Source organism: Typopeltis vanoorti, chromosome 19 (assembly GCF_054136105.1).
Source record: "Typopeltis vanoorti isolate ZY-2024b chromosome 19, IOZ_Tvanoo_1.0, whole genome shotgun sequence".
In the NCBI taxonomy this organism is placed as follows: Eukaryota; Metazoa; Arthropoda; class Arachnida; order Uropygi; family Thelyphonidae; genus Typopeltis; species Typopeltis vanoorti.
The window spans coordinates 9003795-9022055 of record NC_143567.1 but is presented as its reverse complement, the minus strand read 5'-3'; the positions used below and the strand labels follow the sequence as shown (position 1 = coordinate 9022055).

The following is an 18261-nucleotide window of genomic DNA, read 5'->3' as shown; positions in this document are numbered from 1 at the left end:
AAAATACTTTGACTTAAATGTTTCTATCATATTCCCTCTTTTCTGCCTATCAAATGACTTCTGCAGTCCTTGAATCTATCCTCATAGGGAATATTTTCACTAGGTAATTCACCTCTAGCTCCTCTCCAGCACTTCCTCATCCCCAAGAAATGCAGGTGACCAGACCTAAGTACAGTAATTCAAACATAGATGTTTCAGTGCCTTATAAAGCTTGCATGAAATTCTATCATGTTGTACCATCATTTTATATTTTGGTTTAAGCCAATAAGAATATAATTTGGTCGGCTAAATCCAATCCTCAACTTCTCGGTTGAGGATTTGTCATTAAGTCAGAAGCCCTGGTCGGTTTTCCGCATTCCTTTAAAAGCTATGTGGAGGTCTCCTCTCAGTTATACAGAATATCTCTAACAAACGAGTATCTCAAAATACATAACTTTACATTTCTCCTCATTAAACTGATACCCCATACCGATTATCTTTTGTCCATACTGACAGCCTATTTAACCCATTCTGCAAGCTCTCAACATCATCTTGGATTCACTATTACTTCACCTAATTTTGCATCATCAGCAAACAACTGAATATTTCCCTTCAGGTTATTTCCTGTATTATTTATGTAAAAATTAAATAGTAATGGTTCTTACACTGAATCTTACAGTACGCCACTAGTCACCAGCTTTCATATGAATTCTGCTTCTCCACATGCCACTTTCTGATATCTATCTAGCAGCACCTGCTTATCCACATAACCAGTGTCATATCCATCCCCATTGGTTTTAATGTGGATGGATAGATATGATGGATTCATTTGACTGAATACCACATGGAACTCTGCATAAGAGTTCCATGTGGTATTCAGTCAAATGCATTTTACAAAATCCAGCAGAATTGTCATGCAGCCATTTCCCCTTATCCAACTCAGATGCCACTCCATTATAAGAAGTTAGTAAATTACTAAGGCATGACTGACTTTTCACAGAGCCATGTTGCCCCTCATAGAGTATCGTATTCTTATCCACCCATTCCTGAATTCTCTTTTTGACCAATTTTTCCAATAATTTTACCACCACTCATGAGATACTGATTGGTCTATAATTTGCTACTGTAGTCTTAGAACCTCAAGGGAATTATTTCACCCTCTTTCCACTCCCTTGGAACTCTGGTAGTGCCTAGTAAGAGTCATTACCAGTACCCTTGCACATTCCCTCAAAATGCTAGCTGATATCCCATCAATCTCACAGCTGTATTCACACTGAGATTCTGCAATATCCCAAGAACTTCCAGTTCATCCACCTCTATTCCCACATCAGTCTCTGCCACATGTGTCACAGCATTAATCTCACTTGGATGATATACCATTACAAAGTGGTCACTCAGTAACTTTTTATCTGCTTCTGTCATCTCATGACTGTTAGTACACATTAAGATTATTCTTCTATAGTCATTCTTCTTCTTACTTGTCACATAGCAAAAGAACTCTTTGGGCTGCTTCCCTTAGACTGCTTGACTACAAGAAGAAAGTATTCTTCTCGTAATCTGTTTTTGCCACACTGGTCATCCTTCTTGCCTGATCCTTGTACTGTTCATGAATTTGCTAATCACCTTTTTTTTTTTTTGAATTTTTTTTTTCTTTTCTTTTTCTGAATCTCATGCTTAATGATATTACTCATCCATCTGACTCCTACTTGATTAACCCTCATCATATAATGCATCAATTTTTTAACAATGTTTGAAGTGCCTCCATTGTACAGTCAGAACATCACATGTTCTTTGATGTGAAAGATTTAGTTTGCATCCTATGTAGAACACAAGGATTGTGTTCTACGTAGGATGCAAAGGCTTGATTTCACACTTTTTTTTTTGCTTTATTGCTGTAATATAATATATATATATATATATATATATATATATATAATGTATAAAAACCTTCTTTCTGGTGTATCCTACAGTTAAAGGCATGTCATTCTTTCACTCATAAAAACTTCTTAGTGACTATGTGCAAAATAGACAAACCAACTAGAAAACTACAATTTATGGACATAGCATCTTGTCTCATGGATTTGATTGCTTCATCCTTAATCTTCCAGTTTCCCTTCTTGATATGACTTTTGGATTTTTCTGTTTAGTTGCTGAATTTTGTTCTTCTGAGTATTTCAGGCAATCAGAAATTATCTACATTAGTTTCATTTTCACATTTTGGTTTTTCAAAGGCTTGATATCTCTCTCTCTCTCTCTCTCTGTCTTTCTCCACTTAGGATCAGTTTTGCATTTTGTAGTGTGGGAAAAAAGGTCAAGTTTCCAGGAATTTGGAAGAGTCTGCTTCCTCCATCTGAAATGATCTAACTCATTTCATCTTGAAAAAACACCTAGCAGAATTAAAATTCCTTTGATCATGGAAAGAATTTGAATATGTATCTCTTTATTAGGTAAGTGGTTAAGTGATTCCTTTTAAAACTACCCAATCATAGAGCCTGTCTTTTACCCAGTTGCTCTTTTTTAATGACTCAGAGAATTCCTATCACCATTAATGTAAACTCAGCAGAAATAACTTGCAATCAGTAATGTTTAATGGAATGAAAAGAGTATATATAATGAAGTAAACAAAGTGTTAAGTTAATACAATTTGTATTGGACCCCCGAAAGCTTTTTTGGGGGGGGGGGGTCTAATATAAATTGTAACACACACATAAGCAACATAAAATGAAGATTGTTAATCTAAAGTCTCAGGAAAGATGCCCACTATAAGGACAAGTAGGAAGCCTAGATTGTAACTCATTATTCCAAAGAATTACTAGTTCCCATATTTTTGGGAGTTTAATACATCCATACTTAAAGTAGGTTTAGTTTTTAGACAATTGCAGATTCTAGAAAAAGCCTCTCACTTTTGTGTTGAAATGATTTGGAGGAAAATTGTCAGTTGAAAGTTAGAAATGATGTAACTTTTTCAAGTAGTACTACTGTTAATCCTGTAAACCCCCCCCCCCCCACCTAGGGCACAAACCAGGAATTTGATGATGAATTATTCAACTCCACTTCACACCATACTAGGTTTGGTGATTTTACCAAACTTATTTGTCTATTTCCATATTTAATTTTCCACTCTCACTGAAAAGTGCACATAAATTATTTTATTTGTTTTGTTCTAGGTTCTTCATTGAGAATATTTTCTATTCTAAATACATTTTGAGGTTTCCATGTTCTTAGCTATGTTCACAGTTTTATTCTTTTTACTGTGAATCAAATAAATTAAATGTTACAGCTGTTTCGGTGTAATTAAAGAATCCTGAGGACGTGCACTGGATTTGTTTAGGGTTCACATCATCTGCTAAAGCAAAGAGCAAGTTTATATCCATGAATCTGATATCAAGTTTAATGCCAGCTTCTTTCATAATACAATCCATATAAATGATGAAGATAGTGTGTATCTTCATCATTTATATGCTTATGCACCCGGGGCAGAGCTGACTACTACCGGGTGTGTCCCCAGGTGGCGGATCGGGGAACAGCCTTCAGATATGGAGGTTAGCTGCGATATAAGCAGAGCAATCTGGCAAATAAGCAGCCGTGGACCAACAGCGACTGAGCTATCAGGGCGTGGGGGAGCAGAAGTGGCAACTCTGTCTCACTTAAAACCTCACAAAGCCCAATGACAACTCGGTGACATGGCGAGTAGTGTCGCCATTAAATAAGTACCTGCTGGGGTCACTGCCCCTGACAATGGGAAGCAGCATTATCAGTACTGACACAAGGTTGAAGCCAAATGATGACGGAAAAGCTTGTGATCAGAGATTTGCAGATGGCAATATGATTATATTGCCATCTGCAAATCTACCTTATCTCCAGAACAACCATCATGGCGAGCAAACCCTTACAATTGGCCCCAAGTTCCCGGCGTCCCTTAAATGGGACAGGGGTGCGAAGAATCTCCGGGCTCAAAATGGTGTCCGCTTTTAAAATTGCAACTTGGAATGTCAGAACTCTGTATGAAGCTGGCAAATTAAGAAATGCCACAAGAGAAATGAAGAGGCTGGGCATCTGGATTTTGGGAATTTGCGAGACAAGATGGCCAGGATCTGGAAAGTGTCAACAAGATAATATGACAATGTATTACTCTGGGAATGATGAGAACAAACATCGACATGGTGTAGCTGTAATAGTAGATGAAGAAATCAATAAATCAGTAATAAATTGGATTCCATTTTCTGAAAGGATAATGCTGTTGCAACTTAAGGGAAACCCCGTTAACATAAATATCATCCAAGCTTATGCACCCACAGCTGACAAAAGTGAAGAAGATGTTGAAGAGTTTTATGAACACCTAAAAGAGATTAAAAACCTAACAAAGAAACATGATATAAACATAGTGATGGGTGACTTCAATGCAAAAGTGGGAAGAGGGGGTGATGGAGAAATTGTTGGCGAACATGGCTTAGGCACCAGAAATGACAGAGGAGATCGCCTAGTCCAATTCTGTCAGGAAGAAGATCTAACAATAGCAAATACCTGGTTTAAACTTCCACCAAGAAGACTGTCCACTTGGAAATCGCCTCAAGATAACCAACATAATATTGTCAGAAATCAAATTGATTACATACTGATAAATAAAAGATTCCACAGTAGTATAAAGAGTGCAAAGACTTATCCTGGAGCAGATATCTTATCAGACCACAATCCCATAGTTGCAGAAGTACGTCTTAGATTAAAATCAGCTAAAAAATCACAAAAGAAGAAAAAGAAAATTGATGTAGAAAAACTGAAAGACCCGAACATAAATAAAAGTGCCAAGACACAGCTTAACCTGCGATTACAACAGATTAACATAGAAGAAAATAAAAGTGTGGAATCTCTTTGGAATAGCTTAAAGAATGCCATCGTAACAACAAGTATTGAAGAAGTAGGTTATGTGAATAATATAAAACAACAGGAATGGATGACAGATGAGATTCTTTCTCTTATTGATACAAGAAGAATGTATAAAAACAAAGACCTAGCCAAGTATACAGAAACACATAACATCATCAAGAAAAAATAAAAGAAGCCAAGGAAAATTGGATGAAAAATTTATGTACTGAAATTGAACTGCTTCAGAAACAACATGATAATTTCAATCTGTATAAGAAAATCAACGAAATTTCCGGAAAACTGAGGAAAAAGCAAATAGTGTCTCTAAGAGACGAAAATGGAAAAATAGTTTTAGAAGAAGAGAATAAAGCACAGATTTGGATAAAATATGTAACAGAACTTTTCAATGATACTAGACAGAAGCCTATAAATATAAAAGATAACATTCAAGGACCAGCAATTATGAAATGCAAAATAGAGAATGCTATACAAACAAGTAAAACAGGAAAAGCCAGTGGACCAGATGGTGTGCAAACAGAATTTTTAAAATTAATCGAACCAGATAACATCAAACTTCTTGAAAAACTATTTAATAAAATATATGAAAGTGATGAATTTCCATCAGATTGGCTCAAATCTACATTTATCACTATCCCAAAGAAACCCAAAGCGAATTCCTGTGGTGACTTCAGACTTATTAGTCTAATGAGCCAAACATTAAAAATATTTTTGAAAGTAATTCAGAATCGCATTTATAGAAAAAGTGAAGAAACTCTAAGTGAAACACAATTCGGCTTTCGGAATGGTTTTGGTACTAGAGAGGCCCTTTTCTGTACCCAAATATTGATACAAAAATGCATAGAAAAACAGAAATCTGTCTTTATGTGTTTCATAGATTTTGAAAAAGCATTCGACAAAGTCAGACACACCAACTTAATAGAAATCCTTCAACAAATAAGGCTAGACGAACAAGACATAAGACTAATAACAAATCTGTATTGGAATCAGTCAGCTACCGTTCAATTAGACAACATTACCACCATTGATGTTAACATCAAAAGAGGAGTGAGACAAGGATGTGTGCTCTCACCACTCCTGTTCAACATATATGCAGAGGTAATCTTTAAAAAAGCATTGGAAGAATGTCCAGAGGGAATCACAATAAATGGAAAGATTGTTAACAACCTACGATATGCAGATGACACCGTGCTAATTGCAGATAACATTATGGATCTCCAAAAACTCGTTGACAGAGTATACATAGAAAGCCAAAGAATGGGAATAAATATAAACATCAACAAGACAAAATACATGGTCATCAGCAAACATCCAGTCTCATCAATGAAACTGACACTCAATGGGAAAAATATTGATCAAGTGTCAAGATATAAATATCTTGGTTGCTGGCTTAATGAACGGTGGGATCCAGAAATAGATATAAAGACAAGGATTGAAGTTGCACGGCAGTCCTTCATGAAAATGAGAACACTATTCTGCAATAAAGACCTAAACATGGAAGTCAGATGCCGAATGCTGAAATGTTACGTGTGGTCTATTCTGCTCTATGGAGTTGAAACATGGACATTGAAGGCGACAACCATCAAGAAAATCGAAGCCTTTGAGATGTGGCTATACAGAAGAATGCTAAAGATATCATGGACAGAAAAAATTACCAATGAAGATGTCTTAAAATCCATTGGCAAAGCTAAACATCTTGTACAAATAATCAAGAAACGAAAAACATATCTTGGACACATCATGAGAAACAGCAAATATCAACTTCTACAAACTATTTTGGTAGGAAGAATTGATGGCAAAGGAACTAGAGGAAGAAAAAGAATATCATGGTTTGACAACATCAAGACGTGGACAGGAAAGAGCAGTACACAACTGCTCAGATTAGCACAAGAGCGCAGTTTGTTCGCCAAGATGTTCGCTGACCTTCGATAGAAGATAGCACAATAAGAAGTGTGTACCTCTTGTCTTATGCCTGATTTTACTTCAAACTACTTCCTGCATTTTAGTTCGAAAATGCTGACTTACAACTTAAATATAGCCTATGTATTGTTGTGTAGAATTTCCACCATATAATTGTAGCATTTTGAAAATCTTTTCTCTAAACACCTCATTGTATTCTATTTTCAGATCTACAAACTTAAATACACCTTGTTACATTCCCAGTTTTTCAATTATTCGTCTTAAAGTGAAAATCTGATCTTGATCTCTGTTTGGAATGAAACCCAACTTGTTCTTCAAGTTTCTCTTCCATAGGTTTTTGTAGCAAATTCTCAAATATTCTTGTGTAAATCTCACCTGGAACCACTTTAGAGAAAGTCTTTAATTCTTACCTGCTTTATTTCCTTTTTTATCATTATGAACTATGAGAGGCAGGTCTACTTTATTCATCTGAAATTCAATCTTCTGGCCAGACTCTCTGAAATATGCATTGTAACACTACGTTATACTTATATTTGAACATTTCTAGTCAAACAACCATCAAGAAAATCGAAGCCTTTGAGATGTGGCTATACAGAAGAATGCTAAAGATATCATGGACAGAAAAAATTACCAATGAAGATGTCTTAAAATCCATTGGCAAAGCTAAACATCTTGTACAAATAATCAAGAAACGAAAAACATATCTTGGACACATCATGAGAAACAGCAAATATCAACTTCTACAAACTATTTTGGTAGGAAGAATTGATGGCAAAGGAACTAGAGGAAGAAAAAGAATATCATGGTTTGACAACATCAAGACGTGGACAGGAAAGAGCAGTACACAACTGCTCAGATTAGCACAAGAGCGCAGTTTGTTCGCCAAGATGTTCGCTGACCTTCGATAGAAGATAGCACAATAAGAAGTGTGTACCTCTTGTCTTATGCCTGATTTTACTTCAAACTACTTCCTGCATTTTAGTTCGAAAATGCTGACTTACAACTTAAATATAGCCTATGTATTGTTGTGTAGAATTTCCACCATATAATTGTAGCATTTTGAAAATCTTTTCTCTAAACACCTCATTGTATTCTATTTTCAGATCTACAAACTTAAATACACCTTGTTACATTCCCAGTTTTTCAATTATTCGTCTTAAAGTGAAAATCTGATCTTGATCTCTGTTTGGAATGAAACCCAACTTGTTCTTCAAGTTTCTCTTCCATAGGTTTTTGTAGCAAATTCTCAAATATTCTTGTGTAAATCTCACCTGGAACCACTTTAGAGAAAGTCTTTAATTCTTACCTGCTTTATTTCCTTTTTTATCATTATGAACTATGAGAGGCAGGTCTACTTTATTCATCTGAAATTCAATCTTCTGGCCAGACTCTCTGAAATATGCATTGTAACACTACGTTATACTTATATTTGAACATTTCTAGTCAAATTTCTTCTACTGTAACTTTCTACATTTTAGGCTTTTTGTACCTCAAGTATTAATATGGTACACCTGAGTGCATTCCTCTTGCATATTTTCTATTACTGTTCTGCTTCTTTCATTTAATATTACTTTCAAAGTAACTACTTCAGATATGAAGAATATCTTTAGTTTGTTTTCATGTTGCCTTTATCATCTCTGATTCCTTTTACAGTACTCTTTTTTTCGTTTCTAAGCTTTTCAATAGCCTCCAGAATATTTTGCTGCCCTTCCTGATATTTATTTTCTATGTTCTTACCAAAATATTTCCATGAGTTTTGTTTAGCTACTTTTACACGTTGCTTAGCTCTCCTACGTTTTTCTGTTTTCTCTTAATGCATCTGCCACATTACTTTCTAGAAACTTTGGGTATGCTTTTTTTCATTTCCAGGAGTTCTTCTTTAACCTCTTTTCTCTCCACCCTGGTGTTCTTATTTTTCTGTCCTTGTTGAATGGTTTTGCTGCACTATTCAAATTTTGAATGAAAAACTTTAATCATTCCAACTTTTCTTTAGAATTTTCCACTAAGACTTCCATGGTTTGATTCTTGTTTTCAAACTTTCATTTTTTCTTAAATAAAATACATATAGATGAGTCTACAGTTCACCTGTACAAGCTGCTCAGTTTTAATTCTTTGTCATTTTTATTCTACTTAAAATTAAGCGGTGATCACTTTCCCATCCTCTATACTCTTGTATCATGGATGTTTTACATTTTTTCTTCGACTTGCCTTGGCCCTCCTATTATTAAATTCATGGCTTGGTTAGTTAGTTGGCAGGAAGTTTGAATAGAGTGCAGTAAAAAGGCCTGGTTTGGGAATGGATGCTTATTGATTGGATATGAGATGAATGTATCACCTCACTTATTTCATGAAAAACCTGAAAAAGTTTCATGTTCGGTCTCTAGAGCAGGGTTTCTGGATATGTAAATATATATATATATATATAATATTAAAAATAAAAAATCTCAGCCCATCCCATTGGTATTAATGTACTATATAAAGTTTCCCAACATTCCATAGAGCAAAGTCACAAAAAGAAAATTTTAAAAATCAATATTCAAATTTATTTTAAAAGTGCACCAAGTTATATATTAAATACAGTTTTACCACAACTTGGAAAAATTAAGTTTTTATTTCCTATAATGGAAAAGTGTTTCTTATTACACTATTTGCTATTCTATGACCAAACTTTATTTGATGTTGCACCACATGAATGTCTGAGAATAGATTATAAATTTAAGCCTACCAACATTGCATATTAACACCAAATGTTCTCTTTTATCAGAACAACATTCATTTTAACTAATTTTTAATAAAATGAGATATAGACCTTTAATTAATGTTAAGGCTTAATATAAAAATAAAATATTACTTATTATAGTTTAAAAGTACATTTAAAGTATACTTTAATAATACTTTAATAGAGATAATAACAAATTTATGGTTTTGCTGCTACCTTGATCTGATTTTACTTTATCATATTGCTGCTTAAAAATCTTTTACAGCAAATGAAGATGAAACTGGGAAAAAGAAGTGCAAAATTGATGAACAAAAAGGGGAGGAAAATGCTGAAAATCAAGATAGTAGTGATCTAGGTTCATCAGATTTGGACTCCACAGGTGAAGATAGCAATTTTAGTACAGAATCTGATTCTGACAGTGAATCTAACCCTTTTGGAGAAGACGATGTTTACGGTATCTATTTATATTTGTATATAAATATATAAATTTTGTTTTTCTATTGAATTGTGATAAAAATAAAACTGCATGCTTCTGTTTTATTATTATATGAATGTATGTATAATTCCTCATGAGTTTGAATTCTGGTTATGACTTAAAGCAATTTTCACACTTATAGAAGACTTAACCATACAAGAATAGGAAATTATAAGGTAATGAAAGTCAGTTATAGGTGAGTTTCTATGTATGCTTCTTTTCAAGTTGTTGTAATTACAGTAAGAGTCAGCTACAGCAAACTAATAAAGACTATTGCAATGATTTATGGATAGTGGATTCACAATGCTATTCTGAATTTATTCAGAATAGCATTGTGCTATGGAAACTTCATTATGACATTTCACTAGTTTGTTATAGCAAGTTCATTTGTAATGGTGTTTTCTATACTGAGAGTGACTTATGGTATTGCTAGTGTATCATTAAAAGACCATGAAAATTCAAAACCAACCGATTATAGATGGGTGCTTACAATGGATACCATTCTTATTCCAGTATATGTAGTGGATATCCATTTAACGTGATATCACTTTACCATGACATTTGATTACCATGATTTTTCTTTTAAATGCATTAAAATAAAATCATGCTCAACTGTGGCTGCTCATGATTGATTTCCCAAGGCACAGAAAAGTTTTTTTACAGTTAGAATGATTTCAAGCTCGTACCACTTATTAGTGACAAATACGTATATGGGGGAAAAAAAAAAAGAAAAAAGATGGAACCCAAAAGAAGACGTCATAAATTGAATAATAAACATGAAAAATGTGTTTCTTTTTCCTCACCAAATTTTGATCCACTTTTTTGTCGTCATCATAAAATTGCTTATATGTGCCTCAGGGGGTGTATATAAGCAATTATTATGATAGTACTACATGAAAAAGCCGGCTTGGTTGGCCGAGTGGTTATCGTATTCCCTCTCCAGCCAAAAGACTGCATGTTCAAATCCCACCATTCGCATGGATGTTTGTGATTGTCTTTCACCTTCATGCATTCATTCATACAACTATATATACACTCTCCCGAGATGGAATGGATCACTATAGGAGAAGTAGACCCAATCGTCCTGCAATGGGAGATTTACTCAGCAGTGGGAACATACAAGCAGAATCACATGAAAAAGTTACACCATTACTAACTTCCGATCAACAATTATCCTCCAAATGAATGAGATATTTGTTATTGTTTCCAGTTAGTCAGAAATGAAGAACAAATGTTCTGTTTAACAAGATATATCCTCAGATAGCACTGAGCAAAACGGATGAAAAAATTTTTTTTTTCTTTCTAGTCATGCATATCAGTCAAGATGTTGCACTCATTGCCTATCATGAATATCATGGTCAACTGTAAATGCCACCATCGGTATTAAGGATTGACAAAGCATGCAAAAAGTTCCATGAAAGTATTTAAGGGAAGAAATTTTGCCACTTGTTGAAAAGCAACTGAAGTAGTTTGCAAATAGATGTGAACAAGATACAAATGCATTGACAGAAATCATTTGCAAATAGAGAAAAACCATTCTGTGGTCACAATATCATGCCCTCTCAGTAGGTCTGTGTGTTTGGAATTTTAGAACATTTTATTATTAAAAACCAATCTTTAGTGATTCAGTATAATTTTTTGAATTGCTGAACTGCACACCTAGTTAGAATGCCCCTCCACACACACACACACACACACACACACACACACACACACACACACACACACACACACACAAAAGTGATACTAGTGAATCTGTTTGAAACAGATCTGGCTCTAAAAAGAGTATGGGTTTATATGAAACATTGCATCATTAAACAAGATGGAAAGGGTAAACTTATGCTTGATATGTAATTTTTTAAAAAAAAAACAGTGAATAATGTTTATTTCTGTTTTATTTTTAAGCAGGTTTCCAAAAAAATCTACTTTTATATTTCAATCTTTTGTTAAATTTTTCACTATTTCTTTAAATTAAAATTATATATGGTTGTATTTATTTTAGCGACAAAAAAGCATGGAACCCAAAAGAAGCCATGCCATAAAACAGAAATAAACATGAAATATGTGTTTCTTTTTCCTTACCAAATTTTGGTCCCCTTTTTTGTCATCATCATATGTTATTTAAAGATTGCAAAATCATTTTTTAAACATAATATGTAAAACAAAAAAATCTGCTTGCTATAATAGTAACATAAAGCATTACTTGTATAATTTTATTTGGGAGAGGGGAGGGGAGAACTGATTCCCCTAGTTTTTGCCGATCATGAAATTTGCTTGCCATGATATTTTTTTCATTCCCAGTTTAATCACAGTAAGTGAACACCCACTGTATATACTATTAGGCAAAAATTTAAGTACTATTAGGAAATCTTGGATTGAAAATGTCGGAGTAGCTTAAGGATCTGAGCTAGCCAATTGGTGTGGAACCTAGCATAGCATTATAGGGAATGCAGAGAACTAAGCAGAGTTTCTGACCTAATGTAATCTTTGCTTTCTTGTAGTGCACCTGTTTGTTGTGTTAGAGTTTTTGGAATAGAAAACTATGTAGACGTTGGAATGCAAATAACTAATTTAATAGCTAAAATTAATTACAAGCCAATGTTTTGTTCACTCAAGCTAGCATTATGAGAGGCAATTTAACAATCAACAAAAACCCACAGCAAAATAACTTCAGTAACAAGGACACTCATGTGCATGAAGGCATTAGTGGTGCTCTTCTTAGTAATTACTGTTGTTAAAGCTACAAGTAGACAATGTCTTTGCCATTTGGCCACATCACCCAACACTCTCTCACACTTTACATTTCCTCAGCAGTATCCATCCTCAAATTAGCTTCACTGTGTGAAGAGAGAAAAGAAGGGCTCTGGTCTTCTTGGATACTTAGTTACAAGGCAAGCAGCTGAATCCCTCTTGTTCACTTCACCGTAAGCACGCGCGCGCTTACGGTGAACACACAGGTAGATACCTACATGCTACTTCACCCCACCATCCTAACCAAAAACTTGGAATTTTCAAAATTTATGCCTCCAAAGCAGAACACTGTTTCTCCTCAGGAGCACTGTGCTTGGAACAACATGCTGCACTCAAATCATTCCAGCAAAATGGATATAACAAAAAAACCCTTGCCAAACCTCTTAATAAGGACACTCCCCCCCCCCCCCACCCCTTCCAAACTATACATACACCATATCTTTATTCTACATCAAAGGTACAATAACAACTAAATAGGGCTTCCTCCTGGAACAACATAGAATCAGAACAGTATATAAATCTCTAAACAAAGGATCTGTCTTTCTCATATTATTGCTAAGACCTTTGCACCTTCCCAGATGTCTACAGCACTTTCTTCCAGTATGGAATGCAGTATTTGGGATAGACAGTATGGGATTACCTTGGTCAAGAAAAAAAGGACATAAAAAAAAAATATATCAAGAACGAATAACCAAAAAAAAGTGGACTATCTCAACATGACTTAGAGAAAGACCACTTCACCAGATGGAAGGAAGCTAGGCTATTTCACAAATCCCAGTTTAAATTGGAGAGACAATTTTTGGAAACAGAAGTTCTACATAGCTTGGTTAACTGTAACAGAAATGATGGTATGATCTCACATAGATTTTGGCATACCACATTATCTACCCTTCAACATTAACAATGGAAATTGCCACAAAGAGCACCACTATTGCTCTCCATGCATGTGATTATCTTTGTTATCCAGGTCATTTTGTTATATATGTATTAAACATATGCTTAACGTCTTGGTTCAGGTTCCAGGATATTTGGTGAATGTCATAGATTTGTAATGACATGGAAAGATAGGTACTTTTGTTTAAATTTTTGTTAATAATACTGAGTAAATTTATTATATTTCTTTGTTTTCTAAGTGTGCATGATAGACCGAGTTATTTAGTCATAAGTAAAATGTTGTATTTCCTTAAAATATATGGCACCTATGCATAGCAGAACAATGGTGGCCAAGACTTTTTTGCGGTGAGCTAAATTTGTGTGATTTTGTCCAGTGTAAAATTTATGAGATGTATGCATCATGAAAGTTGAAAGATTTCTGGAAGGGGAATGAAATTGGTGAGCAATTATGTAATGTTTTAAAAGTGAATGCAGAGATAACAAATTATGTGATAGTAGGACAAGAGAAAATGTGAATATCAGTGACTAATACTGAAAGTGTGGTGCCGAAGTTCAAGGTAGAAGACTTGAATAAAGAAATAGTGCACTTGCATTTAGTCCTTCACAGGACAAAGTGTGAGATTGAAAGACAGCAGAAACAGCAAGGGATCTATTGAACTGAGAACAGAAAAAGCCAGAGGTCCAAAGCAGAAAGAAAATTGTAAGAATATAGGAGAGAAAGACATAAATAGATAATTTTTGTGATAAAGGGAGTATTTCATGAAAGTGCTACAAAATCCTGTTTCCCCTGATGCGAATATTAATAGTATTAGTAATACTGATAGAATGCAGAATGGGAAGTTGAAAGAATTAATTGTTTTGGCTGGAACCAGTGACTTGAGAAATGAGAAGTATTGGTTGTGAAAAACAAGCAAGGAGGTGAAATTTGTGAGTCTACTGCCATGCTATGATAGAGGTGAACTGAGAAGGACATTGATTGCTGATGAACCAATATGCAGGTTGTGCAGAAAGAATGATGTAGAGTTTGTGGACCTTACAGCTTGAGTTGATGGGCATAAAGTTTTGTATAATGCTAATTGACTTCACTTAAATGGATTCAGAGTTAGGTGTCTAGCTTTAGAGTTAGCTTTGTTCACTGAAAGTGTGGAAGCACAAAGTCTAAAGAAATTTATTAGGGTAGTGCAGACTGTGTGTGTGTGAGTGTAGGTACCCATGAAGAGAATGAGTGTGCGAATTAACAAAAAAAAAAAAAAAAAAAAACAGAATCCAGTCTCTCAGGCAATAATATCAAATGGGGTAGTCAATTTAGGATGTAAAGCTATTTGGGGGCCAAAGGGGATGTTGGTTTCTATATACTAATGCTAGAAGCATCAAGAATAAAAAGGAGAAGCTCTTGGCATTGGTTAATATAACCTTACCAAATGTTATAGGCATTACTAAGACTTGGCTAACAACGGATGACGTAGTTATAGGGATAGAATGTGATGGATTTAGTATTTTCAGGGAAGATAGAGTAGACAGGACAGGGGATGGGGTACTACTAATAATAGCAGATGAATTGCAGCCAACAAGAGTAGGAGTCATTCAGACAGATGGCAGTTCTTTTGAGTCAATTTGGTGTAAGATTGAACCAAGTATGACAAAATATAAAATCGGCTGCTGCTATAACCAAGGGGGTGCCAGGAATGATATGGAAAACATGCATCAGCAGATTAGTCCAACGAGTGCAGGTCAAGTAATTATTATGGGAAACTTCAACTTTGGAGATAGATTGGGAAGAAAGATCACATGGCAGGAAGAAAATGGAATTTATACACTTTCTGAGAGATAATTACTTGAAGTAGAATGTGATGGAGGGGACTGAGGCTCCAGTGTTGGATGTTGTTATAGGATCAGAAGACTTGTCCATAACTAAGATGGCTACATTGCCTCCAATTGGGGAAAGTGATCATATGGCCTTGACTTGGGAGGTAACAAAATGTGAAAATTTGTTATGATACACTTTTGATAATATGATAATTATGATACACTTTGGAGGCAGCTTGAAGCAGTACCAGAAGCAAGTAAAGGATGGTCGTAGTGCATAGGGGCTAGTCAAGGTGTATCTGGAGGAAGAAATATCACACTGTATACTCAAGGTCAGTAGGGTAAATAGGGTAGGAGTTAGATGGATGAGTAATATCATTAAGCAAGAGCTAGAAAAAAAGATGTTGTGGATAGTATATAACAAGAAAGGTGACTAGCTAACTCATGAACAGCACAAGGAATGGCAAGAAAGGTGACCAGCATGTTAAGGAAGGTAAAATTATGAGAGCAGGTGAAAAAAATCCCAAAGATTTTTTTTTTTTTTTGGTGAATGTGGATGATATTATTGTGGAATAGACAGAGACTAATATGAAAACAAAGGCTGATGAATTGGAGGTATTTAGGATATTGCAGAATTATTCTTACATGTTCTTCTTTTCAATATGAAACTCATTTTTTCCTGCTCAAGACTAAATGGTGATCACTTCCAATTTCAAATCCTCTGTACATTTTAGTGCCCTGCATCATTGAGACTTTTCTTATTCCTTGCCTCTTCTCTCCATCTGAATTTATGCACATTTTTATGTTGGAACATTGTGTTAGTAATAATCAATCCATATCCTGAGTAGAAAGCCAACAGGTATTTGCCTTTATTATTGACTTTGCTCTTTTCTCCAAATTTTCTCCAAATATTTCTGTATGTCTGACAATCATTTCCTACTCTGTTATTTAGATCCCTAACAAAGACCAGCTTTTCTTTTTTTTTTTTTTTTTTCATTGTGTTAGTTGCTTTCTCTAAAGCCTCCAAAAATTCCTCCACTTCTACCTTAGTAGAACATTCTGTGAGACCATAAGCACAAATAAGTCTCATTATCCAGTTCCTCATTCTGATATTTGCCTACATCACCCTACTTGATATTGCCTGCCATTCAAGAGGATTAGCCTTATATTTAGTATTAATATTAACCACTCTCTCATAGTATTAATTAGGCTTCATTGAAACCAACTTACATGAATCTGGGCATTGATTTTAGCACATAAAAGAAAGATTATGGAGATGAGGGAATGGGTGTTTGTAAAATACCAATTAAAGCTAGTGTACTGTTCTTTTTGTTTCTAGAGAACATTTGATCCATATTTATCCAATAAGCTTCTTTTAAAAGAATGTACTTGAATGCAAGCAGTATTAGGCAGTGGTGCACAATCTATTATTATAAGATTTTTATATCCAAAAAAAAGAGCTTAGATTATATATGTTCTGTGATCCAGTTCAGAGATCATTGTAATCAGTATACACAGCAGACCTTGGTTATTGTTGCTGGTGTAGCTTTGCAGGATCATAGAATATGATGTGAGACCCACCAAAACCACATGAAGGTGGAGATATCATCTGAGGAGTTGATGACCTAGAAATTCCCTTTTTATTTTAATTTCAGATTAATGTTTTAAGAGATGTATTTCTTCCATATCCCTGTAAGAATGGAGCATGAATATGTAAAACCTTTAATAAGTTTAGTTTAGTCCTTTATCCAAGTGTGAGCAAACAAAGTTTGCACCTGAAAGTATCTTCAGGACTGGGGTTGCACTACCTTACCCCAGTCCTTAAGATACTTTCAGACGCAAACTTTGTTTGCTCACACTTGGATAAAGGATTAAACTAAACTTATTATAGTCTAACCAAGTGAAAAATAAACTCACAACATGTAAAACCTTTATGCATACTTATGAAGTTCATACATATTTATAGTTTAGAAGGAACCTAAACAATTTTGATACACCATCAGTTTAATAACAGTTAATACCTATTAAATCTTAAAAAAATTGTTGAATATTGTTTCCCATTATTATTTGATTTCAATTTAAAATAATGAAATTATTTACACACAACACACACACACTTACTGGTATGAAAGCAGCTATTTTAAAACATATTTTTCCTCTGTATGTATGCGATATGTTGTCATCATTATTATTCTTGTTTTAGAACCATGGTTGCGTAGAAAGAAAAAAACAAAAACAGTTAAACACAGAAAAAAGCAAATTGTTTCAACTGAATGTGTTGATCATAGAAGTGAAGATTATGGTAAGTTTTTATATCTCTTGTTTTATAATTTTTAAAAAAAATTTTTTTAAAGTTTGAATATCATTAGCATGAGTGACAGGATACACAAAAGATAAATTAGAGAAATTTTTAGTAAAATACAATAATGTAATTATTTAAATATGAGAGCATTTTATTAAAACGAAATTCTGAAATATCATTTTAGTAGAATGCAAAACTAATTTTCCTTAGGAAAATTAAAACAAAACTAATTTTCCTTAGGAATAATTAATGTGTGGGACAAGATGAGATGGAAAAATTTTTTGGGTGAAATCATTGTGAAAACTAACATTTCAGCATCTAACTGGAGAATAGGCCAGTTAAAAAAAAAGTTTTTTTTTGACAATCAGCATAAAGTCAGCTACTGGGATAAATCCCAACTCAAAACCCACTAGCAGAGTTAAAAGATTTGCACCATCAATATAAGGAGCATCAGTAGAAAAAGAAATGAAACTAGCAGAAGAACTGGATAAGTTCCAGATCAACATAACACCCAAAACAAATAAAAATAAAAAC

At 34.3% G+C, this 18261-nt stretch overlaps 1 protein-coding gene across 1 annotated transcript in view; it reads left to right on the top strand.

The window, feature by feature from the left end:
• Positions 1 to 18261, top strand: part of LOC150095842 (protein strawberry notch homolog 1-like) — a 447536-nt gene that overhangs the window by 232845 nt on the left and 196430 nt on the right. The window contains exons 14-15 of the mRNA XM_090408811.1: positions 9765 to 9953; positions 17629 to 17727. Of these exons, the coding sequence (XP_090264937.1) occupies positions 9765 to 9953; positions 17629 to 17727 (288 nt within the window). The remainder of the gene's footprint in view (positions 1 to 9764; positions 9954 to 17628; positions 17728 to 18261) is intronic.